Genomic DNA, 19,423 nt, shown 5'->3' on the forward strand with positions numbered 1-19,423 from the left:
CTCCCACGTGCAAGTGGCCGTTTCCAGGTTCGGGCGTGGAGGGGGCCCCCATGGGCCCCAAATGTCATCCAGGAAGTGAGGCTGCAGAGCTGGGACCTGTGAAGAAGGAAGGGAGGGGGTTCAGCAGGACAGGCCCACTGTACCACCCTGTGCCCTCTGGGTCAGCAAAGGCCCTGACACCCGGACGGGGCGGCACCCAGAGGGGCAGGGTCCCGTCATCTCTTGGGGGTGCACAGGGGCTGATCAGGACCCAGGCTTCCTCACAGGCCCCCTGTGGTTTGTAGATGGCACAGGGCTCGTAAGTACCTGGGTCAGGGCTGAGAAACAGACCCTCCCTAGGAGGGTCACCGAGATGAATGCAAGTCCACTGGGAGCACCCGAAACAGTGTCTGGGAGGGAGTAAATGCTCAAGAAATGGTAACTGGTGTGACGGTCATCATTACTGCTGCTGGGTTGCTTTCTTTTTTCAGCATTGTAAAGAATCATTTTATTTTTTAACTTATTTTGATTATCTTTAAAATTTTTTTCGATTAGTTTTTACTGGAGTATAGATGCTTCCCCAGGTGGCTCAGTGGTAAAGACTCTGCCTGCCAATGCAGGAGATGCAAGAGACTTGGGTTCTATCCCTGAGTCAAGAAGATCCCCTGGAGGAGGAAATGGCAACCTACTCCAGTATCTTTGCTGGGAAAAATCCCATGGACAGAGGAGCCTGGTGGGGTACAGTCTGTGTGGTCGAAAAGGGTCAGACACGGCTGAGTGAATGAGCACATGCGTAGTTGCTTTCCATTGTCCCCCGTTAGTTTCTACTCTACAGCAAAGTGAATCAGCTCTGTGCATACACATGTCCTATCTTTTTTGGATTTCCTTCCCATTTAGGTCATCACAGAGCCCTGAGGAGAGTTCCCTGTGCCGTGTGGTAGGTTCTCCTTGGTTATCTACTTTATCCTTAGTAGTGTATATCTGTCAATATCTGTCAATAAACAATCTGTTTATTGTTTGTCAGGAAATTTTCTGAGAATGCAGAAATGAATGATTCATGGTCCCTGCTCTCTGGAAGCTTAGACACCAAGACATGCACATGAATAATCAAAGATAGGAAGTCCTATAGCAGAGAGAAATACAGGGCATCAGTGATTTTAATGACAGCGACAATAATAGTAGCTAGTACCATCGAGAACATGCTCTATGATGGCCCCTGTGCTAGGAGTTGTACCTGGATTTGGTTTCATGCGTGCAATCACTCTGTGGGGTAACATTGTCACCTTCTCTTACAGATGAGGAAATCGAGGCTCAGAGGTGGAGTAACTGGTCCAGAGCCCACAGCCAGCAGGAGGTGGAGTCAGGGCTTGAACCTCAGCAATGAAATTCCTTCCTCACTGAGACAAAGGGCACCTCTGTTGGGGAGGAGGAGAGGGAGTCAGAGAGGGCTTCTGAGAGGAGGTGACCGTGATTATTCACACATGCACATCTCAGCAACCCCGCTTCCCCCCCGGAAGCAGGGACACAGGCCAGCTGGCCCACATCTTGTCCCCAGTGCCCAGCGCAGGCCCTGGCGCAGGTCAAGGGGACTCGGTGACTTTGATGAAGGAATGCGTAAGGGGCATTCACTCTGGCCCCAGTCGTGGCCTCACCCTGGGCCTCGTTGCCAGACTTTCTTGCCCACTAGGACAACACACTACCAGCCTTGCTCTGGAACACCAGGCACCAGCCCCATGGCAGGGCCAGCTCCTCAGGGACCAGGCAGAGGGTGGAGCAGCAAGGTGAGGATAGGACCGTGCTGGGGGTGGCCGCTTCCCTCAGGCTGATGTTCACAACAGGAGGGTCTGGCTTGTGAAGCGAGGACCCCACATCCAGCTGCCACCCCAGCTGGCTCCAGTCCCCAGAGCCTTCAGCCAAGCCCACCTCCCACAGACCCTCAGATCAGCCCTACTCCCCACCCCCACCACCATTATCACTGGCCCTTTCCTTTCCCCATGAATCTTCGTGAATCTCTGCAAATGCTGGCCCCTAACCTTCTTCCTGTGTGTGACTACAGAGCTCACCTTGGTGCCAGCCATCAGCCCACAGGTGACAGGGGCAGGGCCTAGATTGAGGAGGGCACAGACATCTCAGAAACTGTGTGTTGAGGGGCCATGTGGCTTGGAGAAAGGACCCTAAATGTTTCTGATGCACCCCGCTCAGCAGGGAATCCACTTTAAAAATTGTGACAGTCTGTTGCTGTTGTTCAGTCGCTAAGTCATCTCCAACTCTTTGCAACCTCATGAACTGCAACACGCCAGGCTTCTCTGTTCTTCCCCATCTCCCAGAGCCTGCTCACACTCATGTCACTGAGTCAGTAATGCTATCTGACCATCTCATCCTCTGTCATCCCCTCTCCTCCCACCTTCAATCTTTCTCAGCATCAGGGTCTTTTCCGATGAGTCAGCTCTTTGCATCAGGTGGCCAAAGTATTGGAGCTTCAGCTTCAGCATCAGTCCTTCCAATGAATATTCAGGATTGATTTCCTTTAGGATGGCTTGGTTGGATTTCCTTGCAGTCCAAGGGACTCTCAAGAGTCTTCTCCAGAACCACAGAGATGCTTGGAGGATGCAAACAAAACCTTGTGCACACCAGGGCCCAGGGAAAGGAGTAGTGACCTCCACAAGAGACTGGGTCAGACCTGCCTTTGAGTGTTTGAGTGTCTCCTGCATAAGCATGGGGCAGCAGTGGCCTGCTGTGGGAGCAGGGTTCTGGCTGCAGCAGACCTGGTAGGTGCAGCATATGGCTTAAGTCCTCTTGGAGGAGGTCTCCATTGGCCTCACTGTGGAGCCACTGAGCAGATGACCCACAAACCGGAGAACAATTATACCAATTAAATTAAATATATTTCGCACTGCTGCAAAAGTTCTAGAGCCCACAACAGATTCCCCAACCTGGAGATCCAGCAAAGGGACCGAGAACCCCAGGGAATTTGACTTTGAAGGCCAGTGGGATTCGATTACTGAACTTCCACAGGACTGGGAGAAACAGACTCTCAGAGGGTACAAACAAAACCTGGTGTGCACCGGGACCCAGGAGATAGGAGCAGTGACCCCACACGAGACTGAGCCAGACCCGCCCGTGAGTGACCTGGAGGCTCCGGCGGAAGCTTGGGTTGACAGTGGCCTGCTGTGGGGTCAGGGGGACTGGCTACAACAGTCCTGGCAGCCGTGGCATGCTGAAGTAAGTCCTTTTGAAGGAGGTCGCTGTTACCCCTCACTGGGGGAAGGGGAACACAGCCCCGCCCATCAGCAAAAAATTGGATTAAAGATTTACTGAGCATGGCCCCACCCATCAGAACAAGACCCAGTTTTCCCCACAGCCAGTCCCTCCCATCAGGAGGCTTCCAAAAGCCTCTTTTCCCCAGCCATCAGAGGGCAGACAGAATGAAAACCACAGTCTGTACATGACTTTGATTATATAGATCATTGTTGGCAGAATGGTGTCTCTGCTGTTCACTATGCCATCCAGATTTGCTGTGGCTTTCCTTCCAAGGACAGTCTATGGTGAACTGGAACGTGTGTTTCTAAGTGGAGGTTGGCCCACAGATACACTTAATTTTACTTTTAAAAAGCCCTCATATCTATTTAAAGTGATCGGAGGGCATTTTTGATCCTGGCAACAGGTTCCCCTTGAAGGAACTCCAAGGAGAGCTGCAGAGGGAAGGGAGGGGCAAGGCCAGCCTTGAGAACACACACCTGCTTCTAGAACATGCAACAAGGAGGCATGCCACTGCAGACGCAGAGTAACTCTAAACGCTGGTTGCGCCGGCCGTGGACTTTGGAGGGAGGAAGGCCTTCCCAGACGGGCCTTTGGAATAGCCAGCCCGCTTTCTGGAAGAAAAGGCAGCTGAGTGGAACCAGAAGCACCTGGACTGTCCCAGTTGGCAGGGCACGGAGGTGGAGGATGCAGCCATCTGAGACACCAGGTAGCTGCCCCCACGTGAAGAGCCTCAGAGTTTCTGGCAGGACTCTGTCGCTAGAAACAGCCCTTGACAGGGCGGGCCTGCCCAGTTACCCAGAGACTCTGGGGGTGGGGGACAGGAGCTACCGGCACGGCCTCCTCCTTCGTGCCTGAGATTTTAAACTTGCAGGAGGACAGAGCAGGGCTGGGGCTTGCTGGGTCCCTCAGGCTAGGTGGGACCAGCCTGGGATTGGCGCCGATATCTGGGTGGCCTCAGGGCCCAGTGGTCATCACCAGATGAGTTTACCTCTTCAAAGCAGGAGCCAAAATTTGGGGCCATAAGGAGCACGCGGAGTCAATGCAAAGGACTCTTGACCTCTGCCAAGAATTTGGAACAACACAGAAGCTAAAGGTCACTCCCCAAGTAATTCACCAGGGTGGTGGGTGAGGATGGGGCAGACCCACTGCGGGGCTCCAATAGCAGCAGACTCTGGAGAGAGGGTGGCTGGGCTGGGGAGTAAAGAGGCGTGATCCAGGTGGAGAAGGGAGGGCTGAGGGGTGTGGTGACCAGCCCCCGCCGTTCCGTGGACGTGTTTCTGTGCAAGACCGGCTCGGGGTGACCGCCTCCGGGGGACCCCGGGCAGCCACACCCGCGGTTTGCAGGATCCAATTCCTGAAGCCCAGATACACAGACACTCAACCTGCTGTCCAGGCCTGTGGCTGCCCTGTCCGCTCTCCAGCTCACACGGGCTGCACTGGAGTCTCACCCTCACTTCTCCCCCCTGCCCCAGGGCCTTTGCTCCTATTCTTGCTTCTGTGTCCGCCTCCTTTCCCTACCCTCCTTTCCACCTCCTTTCTTGCTTCTGTGTCACTCTCGGCCTCTAAGCCCCGGGATGGCTGGCCTGTGACCCCCCTCCTTCTAAACCCACACTGGCTGCCCTAGCTGCCGCCCCCCGCCCCGGCCCACCTCGACCCTCCTCCAGCCTGTCACTCCTGCATGTGTTTTCCTCCTTGGACGGTGGGCTCCCTGGGGGCAGCCACCTGCTCATGCCTCTTAGAGACACCAGGGGTCTGGGAGGCAGTGCCTGCTGGGAGATGTCAATTTCTACTTTGGATTCTAGACCTGCATTCCCTTATGTGATTGCCACCAGCCACTTGTGCTTCTGAGCACTGAAAATCCAGCTAGTGCAAAGCAGTGGAAACTATTTCCTCATTAAGCATCCCTTTGTTGCTTTGGTAGGATTGTATTTTGCTGAAAATTTAATATCCTAATTGAGTTTTTTTTTTTTTTAATAGAAAAAGGTTTAGAAAGCTTAGGGAAAGAATAAAATCTCTTATGCGTACTTGTTTATATTGATTGCAAGTTGAAGTGATCATATTTTAGCTATATTGTGTTAAATAAAATACATTATTAAAACAATCTTTCCTCTTTCTTTTTACTTTTTCAATATGGCCAGAAAATTAGAAGTAACATAGCAAGCTTGTATTATATTTTTTCTGGGACCATAATGTTCTTGACTCTGTGTGTGTTAGTCACTCGGTCGTGTCCAACTCTTTGCAACCCTGTGGACTGTAGCCCACCAGGCTCCTCTGTCCATGGGATTCTCCAGGCAAGCATACTGGAGTGGGTAGCCGTTCCCTTCTCCAGGGGATCTTTCTGACCCAGGGATCGAATCTGGGTCTCCTGCATTGCAGGCAGCTTCTTTACCATCTAGCCACCGGAACAGGAATTCTACACTTTAAGGGGGAAAAAGCTGCCCAAGTAGGAGATGAAAGAGGCACAGTACAGAGCAGCCTTCCCGACAAGGATCTGGCATTTAAATGACTGGAAACTGCCTGTGAAATATCAACACGATAAGGTTTGCCAAAAGGCTAGTGAGACCCTGGGCCACATTAGCAGAAGCAGAGTGTCCGTAATGAAGGAGGTGAAAGTCGGCCCTGTGGCTGTCCCAGGAATAGGAGTTTCTGTGCTGGGTCCTGCATCCTGGAGGGGCACTGACCACCCGGAGCAGGCTCGGGAGACCCGCCCAGACAGGGACTGAGACACCAGGTACCTGGGTGCCTGGCTAGGCAAGGTTGTCCTCGGGCAGAGGGAGTCTGACTCTGCTCTGGGGAGGTGGGCGCTAATAGATCTTTCTCCTGAGAAAGAAGGTTCCATTACCAACCAGGAAGATCCCCATCAGCAGAGGTATTCAGGCAAGGCTGGATGACCACTGGGATAATGTTAAGGGGACTTGAGCATGGGCTGGGTCCCTAGATCTCAGAGTCCTTAGGACAGAGCTTCTCCGGGGCCCAGCTCAGCTATGCCTCTGTGTGTGTGTGTGTGTGTGTGTGTGTGTGTGTGTGTGGTTGTGGGTGGTCCTGGGCTTTGTTTGATGTGGTCAGATTCCTCCCCAAGGGCCAGAATCTGCTGGGGCCTCTGACTGACCCCCAGCTGGAGCCCATTCTAGAGACAGCCTTGGGTTATTTGCCACCAGGCCAGGTAAGTTAGTTAAGGACAGACAGTGTGAACACTCAGCCCACAGTCTCTAAATCGCAGATGCTGCTAATGCAGGCTTCCCAAAGCAGTTCAGTTCCCAAGCCGGACAGAAGGACAATGAGCCCAAGAAATTCAGAGTCCAACCCCAGAGAGCAGGGCCTACAGAGGGCATCACTGGTTCATGCATAAGACACATCCAGATGGAACTCTTGTTATGGACATTTTCAAATACAGACCCAAGGGGAGTCTACGGCCATACCAGCCTGAATGTACTTGATTGTGTCTGATCTTGGAAGCTAAGCAATTGAAGTGTCCATCAATAGATGAATGGATAAGGAAGATGTGGTACATATATTTCTCAGCCATAAAAAGGAATGAAATTTTGCCATTTGTAGTCACGTGGATGGACTTGGAGGGCATTATGCCAAGTGAAATAAGTCAGACAGGGAAAGACAAATGCTGTATGATATCACTTACATGTGGAATCTAAAAACTACAGTAAACTAGAGAGTATAACAAAGAATAAGCAGACACAGATGTAGAGAGCAAACTGGTGGTTACCAGTGGGGAGAGGGGAAGGAGAAGGGACAAGATAGGGGTAGGGGGTTGAGAGGTACGAACTACTATATATAAAATAAGTAAGCTAGAAGGATCTATCATATAGCCCAGGGAGTATAGCCAATATTTCATAATAACTATAAGTGGAGTATCATTCTTGTGCTTACCCACTAACCTTGAAAACTTGTGAATCACCCCACTGCACACCTATATTTATGTAGTATTGAAAATTAACTATATCTCAAAGAAAGCACAGAAAAATTAAAAGCAGCTTTTGAGAGCAGGGAGGGCTAGTGGAAGGCACATGGTAAGGACAGGGGAGGGGCTGGGAGCCTCCCGCTGCTCGGGGCCAGCTCACAGGTCAGCTGGCGGCCACGTCTTTTCCAAGGCTTCCTCCAACATCTCTCTGGCCGGTGGCTCCCTCGGGGGCGCCTCTGCTATGTCCCCACCGCCCTCACACCCCTGTGGGACCGTGTCAGCTGACGAGAGCGCCAGCAGGTGCCCCTTGCCCCCTGGCCCCCAGGGGCAAGCTGCCTTCTGCAAACGATACATTCCTTTAAGGCATAAGGGATGCAGTCCTTTAATCCCCTCGCCCCATCCTTTCCAGGACTGCCTGCTGGCACTCAGGCCCGGGTGCCAGGTCCGCTCAGAGGACTTGCTGCAGAGGTCTTTCTCGGCCCCCCACCTTTTCTTACCTTCCATGTGGCTTCTAATAGGGGGCTCCCATGTGTCTGTCTATATGGGCCAAACATGCATGCCAGGCCCTCTGTCCATCAGGGATGGGAAGGCCCGGGGTCGGTCAGGGCAGGCTAGGGCAGCGTCTTGCTGCTCACTGGCACCCCCGGAGACCTGGGGATCCGCACAGATGCCACACACTGGACACGTGCCCAGCGGCGTCCCAGCCAGCCCTCTTCCCCTGCTCCCTTGGAGGCTCCTCCAGAATTGGGGGTGAGCCAGCCGCATTTCTGCTGGCTGACACTTGGCCTGGGGCAGCGCCAGAGAGCCCCTGCCATTGCCAGAACTACTCCCTGGGGGAGGCGGTTGGGCTCCCTGTCACGCTGGGCTCAGCACCAGGAAGGAGGGGTTCGGCTCCAGATGTGGTGCCCGGCGTGGGATCGGCAAAGCGGGGACCACCTAGCTCTGCCAAGGTGGGGAGGAGTGGTAAGGCCGAGCTGGCGTCCGGACTGGCACCTGCTGTGCCCAGCACCTGCAGGGCAGCTTCACTGCCCCAGGAATCGTAACCTTCTTCCTCTTCCTGTGAACATGACCCTTCCAGGCTGCAGGTCAAGCATCCCATCCACCTTCTCTGAGTCGCACTTCCTCCAGGCACCGATGGTGACGTGGCCCCTCCCTCAAGGGGCTCACAGTCCCTGACAGCATGCAGCGTGCGTCACGTGATTAAAATAATCACACGATGGCAACGGTGGATTACATGCTGAGCACGTGTGAGGAGCGACACCTCCCCTGCTCTGACTCATTCAATCCCCACCGCAGTCCTACAGCATTGGCGGGGTTTAGCGGACTCATTGGAAAAGCTCCTGATGCTGGCAAAGATTCAGGGCAGGAGGAAAAGGGGGCGACAGAGGAGGCGATGGTTGGATGGCATCACCAACTCGATGGACATGAGTCTGAGCAAACTCGGGGAGATGGTGAAGGACAGGGAAGCCCGGCGTGCTGTAGTCCATGGGGTCCCAGTCTGACACAACCGATCAAGTGAACAACAACAGTGAGTGAGGAGACTGAGATGTGTATCAGCTAAATTATCCAAGGTCACCAGCCAAGAAGCGCTCGGGGCAGAACTGGAATCCAGGCAGTGTGAATCATCGTCAAGCCAGCCAGGGTGGACTGCTGAAAAAAAGCACTTTGGGGTGTATTTATTGGTCTCTGCATTCTCTCCACAGGTCTATATGAATCCCAGGTAACCCATACTCCTAGGGAAAGGGGGCTGTTCTCCCATGTTCTAATTCTTTAAAGATGATTCATGCATACCCAGGATAGAAGGAGAGAGCAGGAACGTGTGTCTCCCCTGATAAATCCCTCATCTCTGCTTCCCAGGAGCATCAGCATTATAGTTCTTTGGGGGTCTTCCCAGAGATATTTTACCCTTATATTCTCATGTGTTTATATTCTGTATAATTCTCCTTAAAAAAAAAAAAAGAAATCACCTGGATTTCCCTGGTGGTCCAGTAGTTAAGGGGAAATGGTTTCGATCCCTGGTCTGGGAAGATTCCATATGCCAGAGCAACTCAGCTTGTATGCCCCAACTACTGAAGCCTGCATGCTCTAGAGTCTGCGTGTCACGACCTCTGAGCCCTCGCTCCAAAGTCCGTGCCTGGCAACGAGAGAAGTCTCCACTCGCTGCAGCTAGAGAAAGCCTGCAGGCAGCAACCCACCCAGAACAGGATCCAGGCAGTGGAACCCGATGCACACTGGGGTACCCTGCCGGCGTACTTCCTCTCGGGGTGTGCCTTTGTTGCTTCACGTACCTGTGCTCCTCTCTCAAGCCAGAGATGCTCCGATGCTGGTGTTTGCCTCTGGACAAATTCGGTTCCTTCTTGGGCCCCCTTTTGGGTTGTGGTGCGTCTTTTGAAATCTTTCCCTCTATGGTGTGAGTTGTTCTCTGCTGTGTGTACGTGCGTGTTCTTTCTGATCATTTGGAAGGCCCATGGTCGGCCGGCAGTGAGGCAGAGAGGCGCTATCAACCCTGATCTGGGGAGGAACCAGGCTCAGAGAGGGGCAGTGACCTGCCTGAGGTGGCCCAGCCTGGGAGGTGTGAGCCAGGACCCAGCGCGGATGTGCAGCCCCAGGCGCCAAGCAGCGCCTTCTCCACAAGGCTCTTTATGGAGACAGCAGCAAGACCTGCCTGCCAGGAGTGGGGTGGGGGGTTCAGCCATTATGGCAGGATCCGGAAGCACGTGGGAGTGTTCTGCCTTGGAAGGGTTGGGCTGACACCTGCGTGACTAGGTCGGCGAGGGGCCGGGGGAGGTTTGTGAGACACCTTGGAGACTGTGGGAGGCAGTGGGAGGCAGCTGCAGGTGACGGGGTGAGAGGCGATGAAGCGTGGCCTTCCGGGCACGGGGGAGGGAAGAGGTGAGATGCTTAGGGAACCCAGCAGCGAGGCTGAGGGCAGGGGCCGGCGGGGAGGGGGAGGACCAGCGATGATGCTGGATTTCCAGCATCTGGAGAGAGGCCCTGGGAGAGGTTGAGAAGGAGTGAAGTGATAGGGCAGACTGCTCTAGGGGATGGAAAATTCGAGGCTGGGGGAGCATCTCCAAAAGAGATGGGGTGGGGATTTTCCTGTGGTCAAGGGGTTAAGACAATGTGCTTCCACTGCAGGGGGTGCAGATTCAAATCCTGGCCCGGGGATGGGGGGCGGAGCAGGGTGGGGGGTAGGACGCAGATTCAAACCCTGGCTGGGAACCGAAGATCCCACATGCCATGCGGCACAGCCAAAAATAAAAAGAGAGAGATGGGGGTGGGCTGAGCGACGGTGCCTCCTCCAGGGAGACAGGTGGGGAAAGGACCTGGGTGATGACCTGGGGGCAGGAGAAGGGCACGCCTGTCTGGAGGTGGGGAGGCTCACTTTGCCTGGTCGTGTGCGGGGAACACGCACGTGCCCCCAGCCGCCCCACCCGGCAGCCTGTTCATCCGGAGCTGGCTGGGCATCTGGCAGGGCACAAGGACAGGGGTCTTCAGTTGCCCACTCTCGGGGTGGGGGGGTGCCTTTCCCAGTGGTCTGTGCTGCCCCCCAGTGGGCTCTGCCCACCCGTCCCCCCGCCGCGTCGCCCCAGCCCACAAAGGTGGCCCAGCCGCAGCCAGCCTTCTCCTTACCAGCAGGCTGCCCTTGACCTTGACGGCCGGTGAGTCTGCAGAGCTCTGTCGTGGCCCTTCTTCCTCTCGTACCCCGAAGGCCTCCTGAGCCCAGCTCCCTGACCACAGGGAGGGGACGGTGGTGGCGGAGACCCAAGCCCAGTCACCATCTTTCATACACGTGCATCTTTTGCAAAACGCTTGCCATTTGGTGGCAGCATGGCTCTTCCCTTTTCACAGGGACAGAGATAAGCTCACAGAGGGTGGGGATGTGCTTCAGCCCTGCTGGGCCCAGCGTCCCGCCCCCCCGGTGCCCCCACCCCTACGAGGGAGGCTGGAGCCTTGAGGAGGCCCAGGAAGCCAGGCCCAGCTGCCCAGACACCTCCCTGCTCCCCCTCCTGGAGCCTTGGGCCCTTGGATCCAAAGGGGCACGCCTGCTGGGGGAGGGAGGCCCGACTCTCATCTGTTCCCCACAGCCTGGGCCCAGCTGCTAACAGGGTACTTCCTGCCCGGACCCCTGCCCGGCCTTGCCCACCCACTAGAGCCCCACATGCCTCACCAGCCTCATCTGGAAGCTCTTCCTTCCGGTCCATCCCCAGGCACACCCCGAGCTCTCCCACCTCTGTGCTTTTGCTCTAGAATGCCCTGATTGAATCTCTCTACCTCCCTCCCTCCCTCCCCGCTCCTCCCTTCCAGGCTCTGCCCAAACCCCTCCTCCAAGCAGCCTTCCCTGATTGGTCCCCTTTCAAGGGTGAACACAGAGAGGGAAGAGAAGCTTGTAGGGAAAAGGGCACTGGCTCTGGGCCCGCCTGGGCTTCCCCAAGAGACCCCAAGAGACTGGAGTGGCTCAGTGTTCACACCTCTGTTTCCGTTTTGGCTTCACTATGCGGCCTGCTGGGTCTTAGTTCCCGGGCCAGGAATTGAACCCTGGTCCCTCAGCAGTGAGGGTGCAGGGTCCTAAACACTGGACTTCCAGAGAAGTCCTCCGTAAGTCCTTTGTGGATGGAGGTGAACTAAAGAGATGAGAAAAGGAAGGAAGATCGGCTTGGTGTTTAGATCTGTAAGACAGTTCCTGTTCCCTCAGAGCTCCAGCTGTCATCTTGGGGGGTGTCCTCAGCTGAGGGGCCCCTTTGTCCCATCTTGGGTGGGGGCGGGGGCAGGGGCAGGTCGTGGTCCCTGGCCTCTCCCCAGGGCTTGGGCTGGGGCATGGAACTCAGGTCAGCGCCCTGCACCTGGCGCCCTAGGAGTGGGCTGGGGTGGGGATGGGAGCAAAGGCTGAAGCTCTGAGTCACCGCACTCAGAAGTCCTCCCCACCCCAGGGCCGTCCAGTGGAGAGCCACTAACCCGGACAGTCCCAGGCCCCCCACGGGCACCTTGCTATACGGAGACTGTCCTGTTAGCAGGTCACCCCCAGGGCTGCACACTCCCCTTTCCAGGGCCAGGCCTTGGTGACCCTGTGAAGAGTTGGCCCCTCTTCCCTGGCAGAATTGAGGCAGCATTTCGGGAGCAGGTGGGTCTGGAGGCCCAGCAACCTGGTCCTAGCAGGACCCTAACCCGCTGTGTGACTCAGGCAAGTCCTTTGGCGTCTCTGAGCTCCAGTCCCTTCATCTGTGAAAAGGGGCTAAATAACCCCACTTCATGAAATCAGACGGGGGCTGCCTAGGAAGGGCTTTGTGCCTGGCCCCGGAAAGGGGAACCTCCATCCTTGGTCTCCTGTTGGATGCTGTGTCCTGAAGGAGGCCTCGGGGCCTTCCCAGCCCCTCGCCATCCTCCATGGACCTCTGCTGGGTCTCTGCCGGTCTCTCTGCCCTGAACACACTGATGGCGGGGCCTGTGGACAGGTCTGCCGGCCTCTCAAGTCCCGTCTGTCTGGAATAGCTCCGACTCCCAACGTCCCACGGGCAAAGCCTTGTCAGTGCTGATGGCCTGAAGTCTTTTGATAAGTACTCCATGGAAATCATTCTCCTGGATTTCTTCAAGAGGGACTTGGATGACTCTCTGATCCCAACGCCCACCTCCCTTGGAGCTGGACTCACCCGTGTTGCCCCTGGACTTAGTCAGGACCGACTGCGTCCAGCCTCCGTGTTGGGCAGAAGGGAGCTGGCGGAGGCCCTGGACCTGGGTCCACACCATGTGAGCCTGGTTTGGAGGTAAATGGATGACTTTGCACACACAGGGACAAGCGTTTTCCAGTACTTGTCGTGACCGATCCTCTACTCACCTTTTCCCAAGTGTTGCTGATTTCAGGGCAGCTCTCGGTGGTTTGGGATTTTCTGCATCAGTGGATGCTAAAAGGTCAATTGACAGGTGACTCTCCAGGTGTGCTTGTCTGTGAAGTGACACTCTCGTTCTGGAAAAGGTTGGAGGCTATGATGTAATGATTTCCCCAATTCACAGGTGGGAAGAGAGAGGCAGAGAGAGGCAATTACTTGTCTCAAGCCCCAGTAAGAGTCCACTCCAGAACCCACGTGGGCGGGTGGTCGCTTCTCACCTCTGGGTCTTGGGTACTGGGTAAAATGCTCTTGGAAGATCCCAGCACAACCCCAGGGACGGGATGCAACGGTCAGGATGGAGGCAGGCCTGATGGTGGGTGGGGAACAGGTTCTGCCTGTGGCCCGGCAACCTTCTCTGCCTCCTTCTCCCCTTTTGCCGGTGGCCTGGACCACATGACTTACTGGCGCTGTGTGTTCACAGCCTTCCACAGCCTTCACAACTCTGCTCTCCCTGCCCCCACGCGGTCCTTCATGCCGCCAGTCAAGCAGCCCATCTTCTCCCATTTCAGGAATATGGGCAGTGAAGGAGGCAGATTTGATGCCATCTGACTCCTGTGCCTGTTTATGTCAGAAAGCCTCGCCTTCCCACCCAGCACTGCCCAGCCTCCGTCCACAGGCCATTTCAACATCCCCCAACCTCCTTGGTTTGCCCCCCACACCCCAGCATGCCCAGTTTTCAAGGCTTGTAGAAATGAAGTCTACTCTGTGAAACACAGCCACCCAATCACAGTGCTCGCTGGACGGGCTCCACTGGTCTGTTCTGGGATCACCCCGTCTTCTTCAGTGGGTGCAGACCTGGCAAGGACCTCCTGGTGCTCACGGTGCCCTGAGGCCTGGCAGCCCCTCTTCACTTCCAACAGCCTGTGCCAGCCGCCTCCATCACCTAAGTCCATCTGGAGGCTTGTGGTCCAGCCAGAAGTCAGACCGTTCTGTAGCTCAGGTGGTGACCCTCTCCCATTCTAAAGGATGAGATCACTCAATGCTGGGAGGAGAATACAATAACTTATTAAAGTTTACTTGTTCCCCTTTTAATGTTAAAAAGAGAAAAGAATGTGCAGTTCTGAGCCTCAGGAAGGCCTGACCGATCAATATCAACCCTTATAAAAAGAGGCAGCGAGGGACTTCCTGGTGGTCCAGTGGCCAAGACTCTGAGCTCCCAATACAGGGGTCCTAGGATCAATCCCTGGTCAGGGAACTAGATCCCACATGCCACAACAAAAGATGGAAGATTCAAGTACCACAGCTAAGATGCTACACAGACAAACAAATACATTTTTTTTTAAATTAGTTTAAAGAGAGATCCAGAGGTTGGAGGAGTCAGGGGCAGTCCCAAGGGTGTGGGGGCAGGGAAGAGGAACTCTGATGAATCCCAGGGCGGGGGAGGCGTGAGCAGTGATCTTTAGATCCCTGTCCTGGACAATACGCGACACTCCCTGAGGCTCAGGGAGAAGCCGCCCCGTGCCTTTTCCAGACCTGAGTCCCGTTCCTTCGAGTAGAGGGCAAGTTACTGAGTCCCTGCTCACTCTGCTAGCCACAAAACAGGCCAAAGAATCGGGTGACAAGGTGTTAAGGTAAGGAATAACCAGCAAATCGAGAAGATGGAAGCCTAGCATCTCATAATAACCATCTTACCGGGTCTTATCAGTCCAGTCTCTTTTATAGAACACAGAGGAGGAAGAGGAGAGGAAGTGAAATAAAAAGGCCATCAATCTTGCAAATACCTCCTGTAATGGCCAGTGTCAGAGAGGGGATGAGTCTATTTCTTCTTTCTTGCAATCGTTCATGGGTGGACAGGGTCAGGATGACTTCCTGAACAAAGGCAGTTTGGTTCAACATTCAGGCAGAGGGGCAGGGCTCCCCAAGGCAGGCCGTTATGTATAGACACTGTCCTTTTAGCGAACAAAAGCCACGCGAAGCCAAGGTCAAAGTGAGAGATACAGACCCAACAAGGAGTCAGATCATGTCCTTCCCTGTAACAGACACACGGCTTAAAGCCATCTTCAAGGCTCAGAAACCACTTCCCCACTTCTGTCCTCCCTTCTTTTTCGGGGTCTCCCTGCCCTCACCTCTCAGTTTGCCCCTGCTCTCACAGGCAGCATTGGCCTTCTCCCCTCCTGCTCCCTCCTTTTTTCTCCTCCTTTTCCCCTCCTTTTTCTCCTCCTCATCTTTTCCTCCTTGCTCAGTTAGGGAGCCGCTGGAAGGGTCTCCTTCTTCCTCTTTTGGCCTCCTGCCTGGGTTGTTCAGTGCTTCCGCAACCAGCTCTTCAGAACCTCTGAAAAAGTCACCGCTCTACCCTCAGTTAGCCTGTGATCTCTGGTGAGTCTAAAACCCCTATCCAAACACTGATGCTGAACAGAACTCACCAGGTTGAAGATAGATTCCCCCATCTCAAGTCCCCTGAGCCAGACCAGAAAGGGATAACTGTCTCCTGTCATTTTCCTTTTGATACGATCTCATGTTTTCTTGCAGAGGAGTTGCAAGAATTGGGCCAAAAAAAAATTCTCATGTCCCTGTAACTCAGGTTCTGGGATCAGTAACATTTAGCATGTTTGCCTTCTCTCTCTAGACAATAGACATAGACAAATAGATGTAGTTATAAGATATAGAAAGAGAGTGATTTTTTTTTTTTTTTTGGTAACTGCTGGAAATTAGGTTGCAGACACTGTGGCTCTTCAGTCCTAAATATCTCGATGTATTCCCCAAGAACAGACTTTCTCTTATGTATCCACAGTACAGTTTTCAAAATTGCCCATGTAACATCAGTGCAGCTCTGTGACTTCATTCATGGCTTACATGTACACTTTGCCAATCGTCCCCACAACGTCATTTAGGGCTGTTTTCCCTCCAGGCCAGAATCAAATCCAGAGCTGTGTGTTGCTCAGATGTCTCGGGTCTCCTTTAATCTGTCCGACTCTTTGAGTCCCTATGGAGTCCATGGAATTCTCCAGGCCAGAATACTGGAGTGGGTAGCCTTTCCCTTCTCCAGGGGATCTTCCTAACCCAGGGATCGAACCCAGGTCTCCTGCATTGCGGGCGGATTCTTTACCAGCTGAGCCACCAGGGAAGCCCAACAACACTGGAGTGGGTAGCCTATCCCTTCTCCAGAGGATCTTCCCAACCTAGGGATTGAACCCAGAAGGCTACAGGGGCGAAGTGTGTTAGTATCTCATTGCTGCTATAACATGTTACCACAAGCTTAGTGGCTTGCTGCTGCTGCTGCTGCTAAGTCGCTTCAGTCGTGTCCGACTCTGTGCGACCCCATAGATGGCAGCCCACCAGGCTCCCCTGTCCCTGGGATTCTCCAGGCAAGAACATTGGAGTGGGTTGCCGTTTCCTTCTCCAATGCATGAAAGTGAAGTCGCTCAGTCGTGTCCGACTCTTAGCGACCCCATGGACTGCAGCCTACCAGACTCCTTTGTCCATGGGATTTTCCAGGCAAGAGTACTGGAGTGGGTTGCCATTGCCTTCTCCGGCTTAGTGGCTTACAAAAGCACAATTTTATTATCGGGTTGGCAAAAAAGTCCATTCAGGTTTATCCATAAGATGGTATGGAATATTTTAGTTGAAGTTTGGAAGTCCACAAGGGGTTTCACTGGGTTAAAATCAAAGTGTTAGCAGACTCTGTTCCTTTTGGAAGTTCTAGAGGACAATTGGTTTCTTTGCCTTTTAGAGCCACACAATCTGTGGCTCATGACCCCTTCCTCCACCTTCAAAGTCAGCACTACATCATGTTTAAATCTCTCTCTGACTCTTCTGCCACCCTCTTCTGTCTTTTAAGGACCCTTGTGATTACAATGAATCCACCCAGATAATCCAGAATAATCTCCCTGATTTAAGATCCTTCCTTTAATCACATCTGCAAAGACTCTTTTGACATGTAAGACAACATATTCGCAGGTTCTGAGTATTGGGATGTGGACAAGCCAGCATCCGGTCATTTCTTGAACACTTGCTTGCTTTCTGGCATAAGATGTCCTGGGCTCAGACTTCCAGGATTCCCTGAGAAGCACTTCTCTACCCCGATTCCTATAGAGAAGCTTCTGCTCCGTAAATTCTGAAGCCCCTTGCCCTCCAGCCAGCCCCTCTGGAGTCCTCCAACCTGAAAGTCACACTTTCCCATCTGCTTCCTGCCCTGCCCTGGTTCCTGGTTTATGCCTCAGCTCCTTCATCTGTATAATGGGGCTGGCAATATCTCACTGGGCAGTTGTGATGATAAAATAGATGACCTAGGAAAAGGGCTTGACCCAGTGCCAGGTAGGAGGCAGACACCTGCAGGGTGTTTCTTCAGTCCTCTCCTAACCGTCCCATCCCTTCTTTTTAGGTCCTCAGAGGCACATTCTCTGCTTTATTTTACTATTTTATTCATTGCCTGCCCCTCCCCATTTCTGTTTCTCTTGTCATCCACTCCTTGTAGTCACACCTGAAGATATATGCAATATCTGACTTTCCAACCCATCTTCCAGGCAGTTAATACATTATTTTTTTTAACTTCTAACAAATGTATTTTAAATACAAAACGCTTTTCAGGAGTCCACAAGTTTTACATCTCTAAAAAAACGACATAATTTTTAGGGTTCAAAAATTCTGTTCTTCAAAAGAAATGACTAAGTGTTTTCTTCTATAGTTTCAATCTTTCTACACTCAACTAGTTGACTGCTCTGTGCTACCCCAGACAGACCTGACTTGACTGAACTGCTTTATGTGTTACTAACTTTCCCAAAAGAAAGTTAAAAAAGGAGTTTGTAGTCAATGCAAATCTCTAATACAATGTTTAATGCAAAATCTAACACAAAAGAAGATTTAAAAAGATCATTTCTTTCCTCATTTGATTTGCCAGGAGTTAATTTTCTGTAAAAGCAAAAAAAAAAAAAAAAATTTACAAGTTGTAACACTGAGGGTTCCTTTCTCACTCAAGATGTTTGCTACTCAAAATGACAACAATTACATCTTTAAGAATATAATAAAACGGGTGGAAAACAGCAATACAATTGACAAAGTGTAGATGTTAAATAAACGAAAGATTTTTTAAGGGAGGAAGGATTAGGAGCTTGGGGAAATCCAGAATTTGAAAAAAAAAAAAAAGGAAAGAGAAAAAGATGTCCTCAACTGCGACCCCTCTGTTTATCAGTAGCGTCTTGGCTGTAGGACGGAGCGCTGGATCATGATCTGTATCGACCACAGTTAGAAGGGATCTTCTGTACCGGTGATCACAGTCTTCATATCTGTCGTACCCACGATCGTACCCTCTATCAGAGTAAGAGACTCGGTTCTGCCTCATCCTCCGCCTCCACACTCCCGCCACCGCCACAGGGCGGTCTGCCAGTGTCTACACCTGGGCCCCCTGGGTGATAGAACAATCCACACAAACTCTCCTACCACCCAGTTCCGGCCCATTTGCCCTTTGAGTCATCTACTCTCTCGAAATAAACAAAAGCATACCCTCGGGATCATCCAGTTCGCGGGTCATAAACCACATTGACGCCACTCAGTGGTCGTACCATTGAGTGTACAGGCTGAGGGGTTCACCCGGCTGCCTGCATGTCTCCTCTGGTTAGAGACTGGAGAGTGACGTCGGCTCCTTTGACGCCGGTATCCTGATGCACCTGACCTACTTCGAGATCGTCTCTCTGCCTCAAAGTTGTTCTCCTCTACATCACTCGTGCCAGCCAGGCACTCTCCAGAACTAAATAAGAGACAGGTCTCGGCTTGAGGACCGATGGCCTAATCAACCCGATAACTGGATGGTGAGGAAGAGGGAAGGGTCAGCAACAACAGCCCCTCCACTCCACTCCTGCTCTGGCAAAAAGGTGCCACCAATGCCTTATTTTAAAAATACACAGCAGAAAAGTATTTTGTTGTTGTTGTTATTCAGTCACTAAGTTGGGTCTGACTCTTTGTGACCCCCATGGACTGCAGAACACCAGGCTCCCCTGTCCTCCACTATCTCCCAAATTTGCTCAAACTCATGTCTATCGAGTTGGTGATGCCATCCAACCATCTCATCTTCTGTCATCCCCTTCTCCTCCTGCCTTCAATCTTTCCCAGCATCAGGGTCTTTTCTAATGAGTCAGCTCTTTGCATCAGGTGACCAAAGTATTGGAGCTTCAAGTTCAGTATCAGGCCTTCCAATGAATATTAAGGATTGATTTCTTTTAGGATTGACTAGTTTCATCTTCTTGCAGTCCAAGGGACACTCAAGAGTCTTCTCCAGCACCACAATTCAAAAACATCAACTCTTCAACACTCAGCTTTCTTTATGGTCCAGCTCTCACATTTGTACATGACTACTGGAAAAACCACAGCTTTGACTCTACGGATGTTTGTTGGCAAAGTGATGTCTCTTCTATTCAGTACATAGTCTAGGTTTGTCATAGCTTTCCTT

At 52.8% G+C, this 19,423-nt stretch overlaps 1 protein-coding gene across 11 annotated transcripts; it reads right to left on the minus strand.

Annotated features, from left to right (window-relative positions):
* Positions 1-1,277: 1,277 nt before the first annotated feature.
* Positions 1,278-11,409, minus strand: LOC122423983. 11 transcript variants are annotated; one of them, XM_043441565.1, is made up of 6 exons: positions 11,328-11,378; positions 10,790-10,998; positions 10,542-10,624; positions 9,445-9,667; positions 9,124-9,290; positions 5,344-8,806 (listed from the first exon to the last, which is right to left on the minus strand). In XM_043441565.1, the coding sequence occupies exons 1-6, from the start codon at positions 11,359-11,361 to the stop codon at positions 8,785-8,787; spliced, it is 738 nt and encodes a 245-aa protein (XP_043297500.1). In that variant the 5' UTR covers positions 11,362-11,378; the 3' UTR covers positions 5,344-8,784. The 11 variants fall into 11 exon arrangements, 8 of the variants coding, with proteins under 8 accessions (XP_043297504.1, XP_043297500.1, XP_043297498.1 ...); XM_043441563.1 differs by having other exon boundaries at positions 5,344-8,819; XM_043441569.1 differs by lacking the exons at positions 5,344-8,806; positions 9,124-9,290 and adding an exon at positions 1,278-1,394.
* Between the last annotated feature and the right edge of the window lie 8,014 nt (positions 11,410-19,423).

The sequence above is a fragment of the Cervus canadensis genome, chromosome 21 (genome assembly GCF_019320065.1).
Source record: "Cervus canadensis isolate Bull #8, Minnesota chromosome 21, ASM1932006v1, whole genome shotgun sequence".
In the NCBI taxonomy this organism is placed as follows: domain Eukaryota; kingdom Metazoa; phylum Chordata; class Mammalia; order Artiodactyla; family Cervidae; genus Cervus; species Cervus canadensis.

What these genes read in the sequence shown, in the direction of transcription:
- LOC122423983 (XM_043441562.1), bottom strand. Translation starts at nt 11,361, where the DNA reads ATGGACCGGAAGGAAGAGCTTCCAGATGAGGCTG. An exon ending in AGGTCAAGGGCAGCCTGCTG is followed by an intron (nt 10,625 to 10,789) that starts GTAAGGAGAAGG and finishes GTGCCCTGCCAG; the next exon opens with ATGCCCAGCCAGCTCCGGAT. An exon ending in CCCGCACACGACCAGGCAAA is followed by an intron (nt 9,668 to 10,541) that starts GTGAGCCTCCCC and finishes GTTCCTCCCCAG; the next exon opens with ATCAGGGTTGATAGCGCCTC.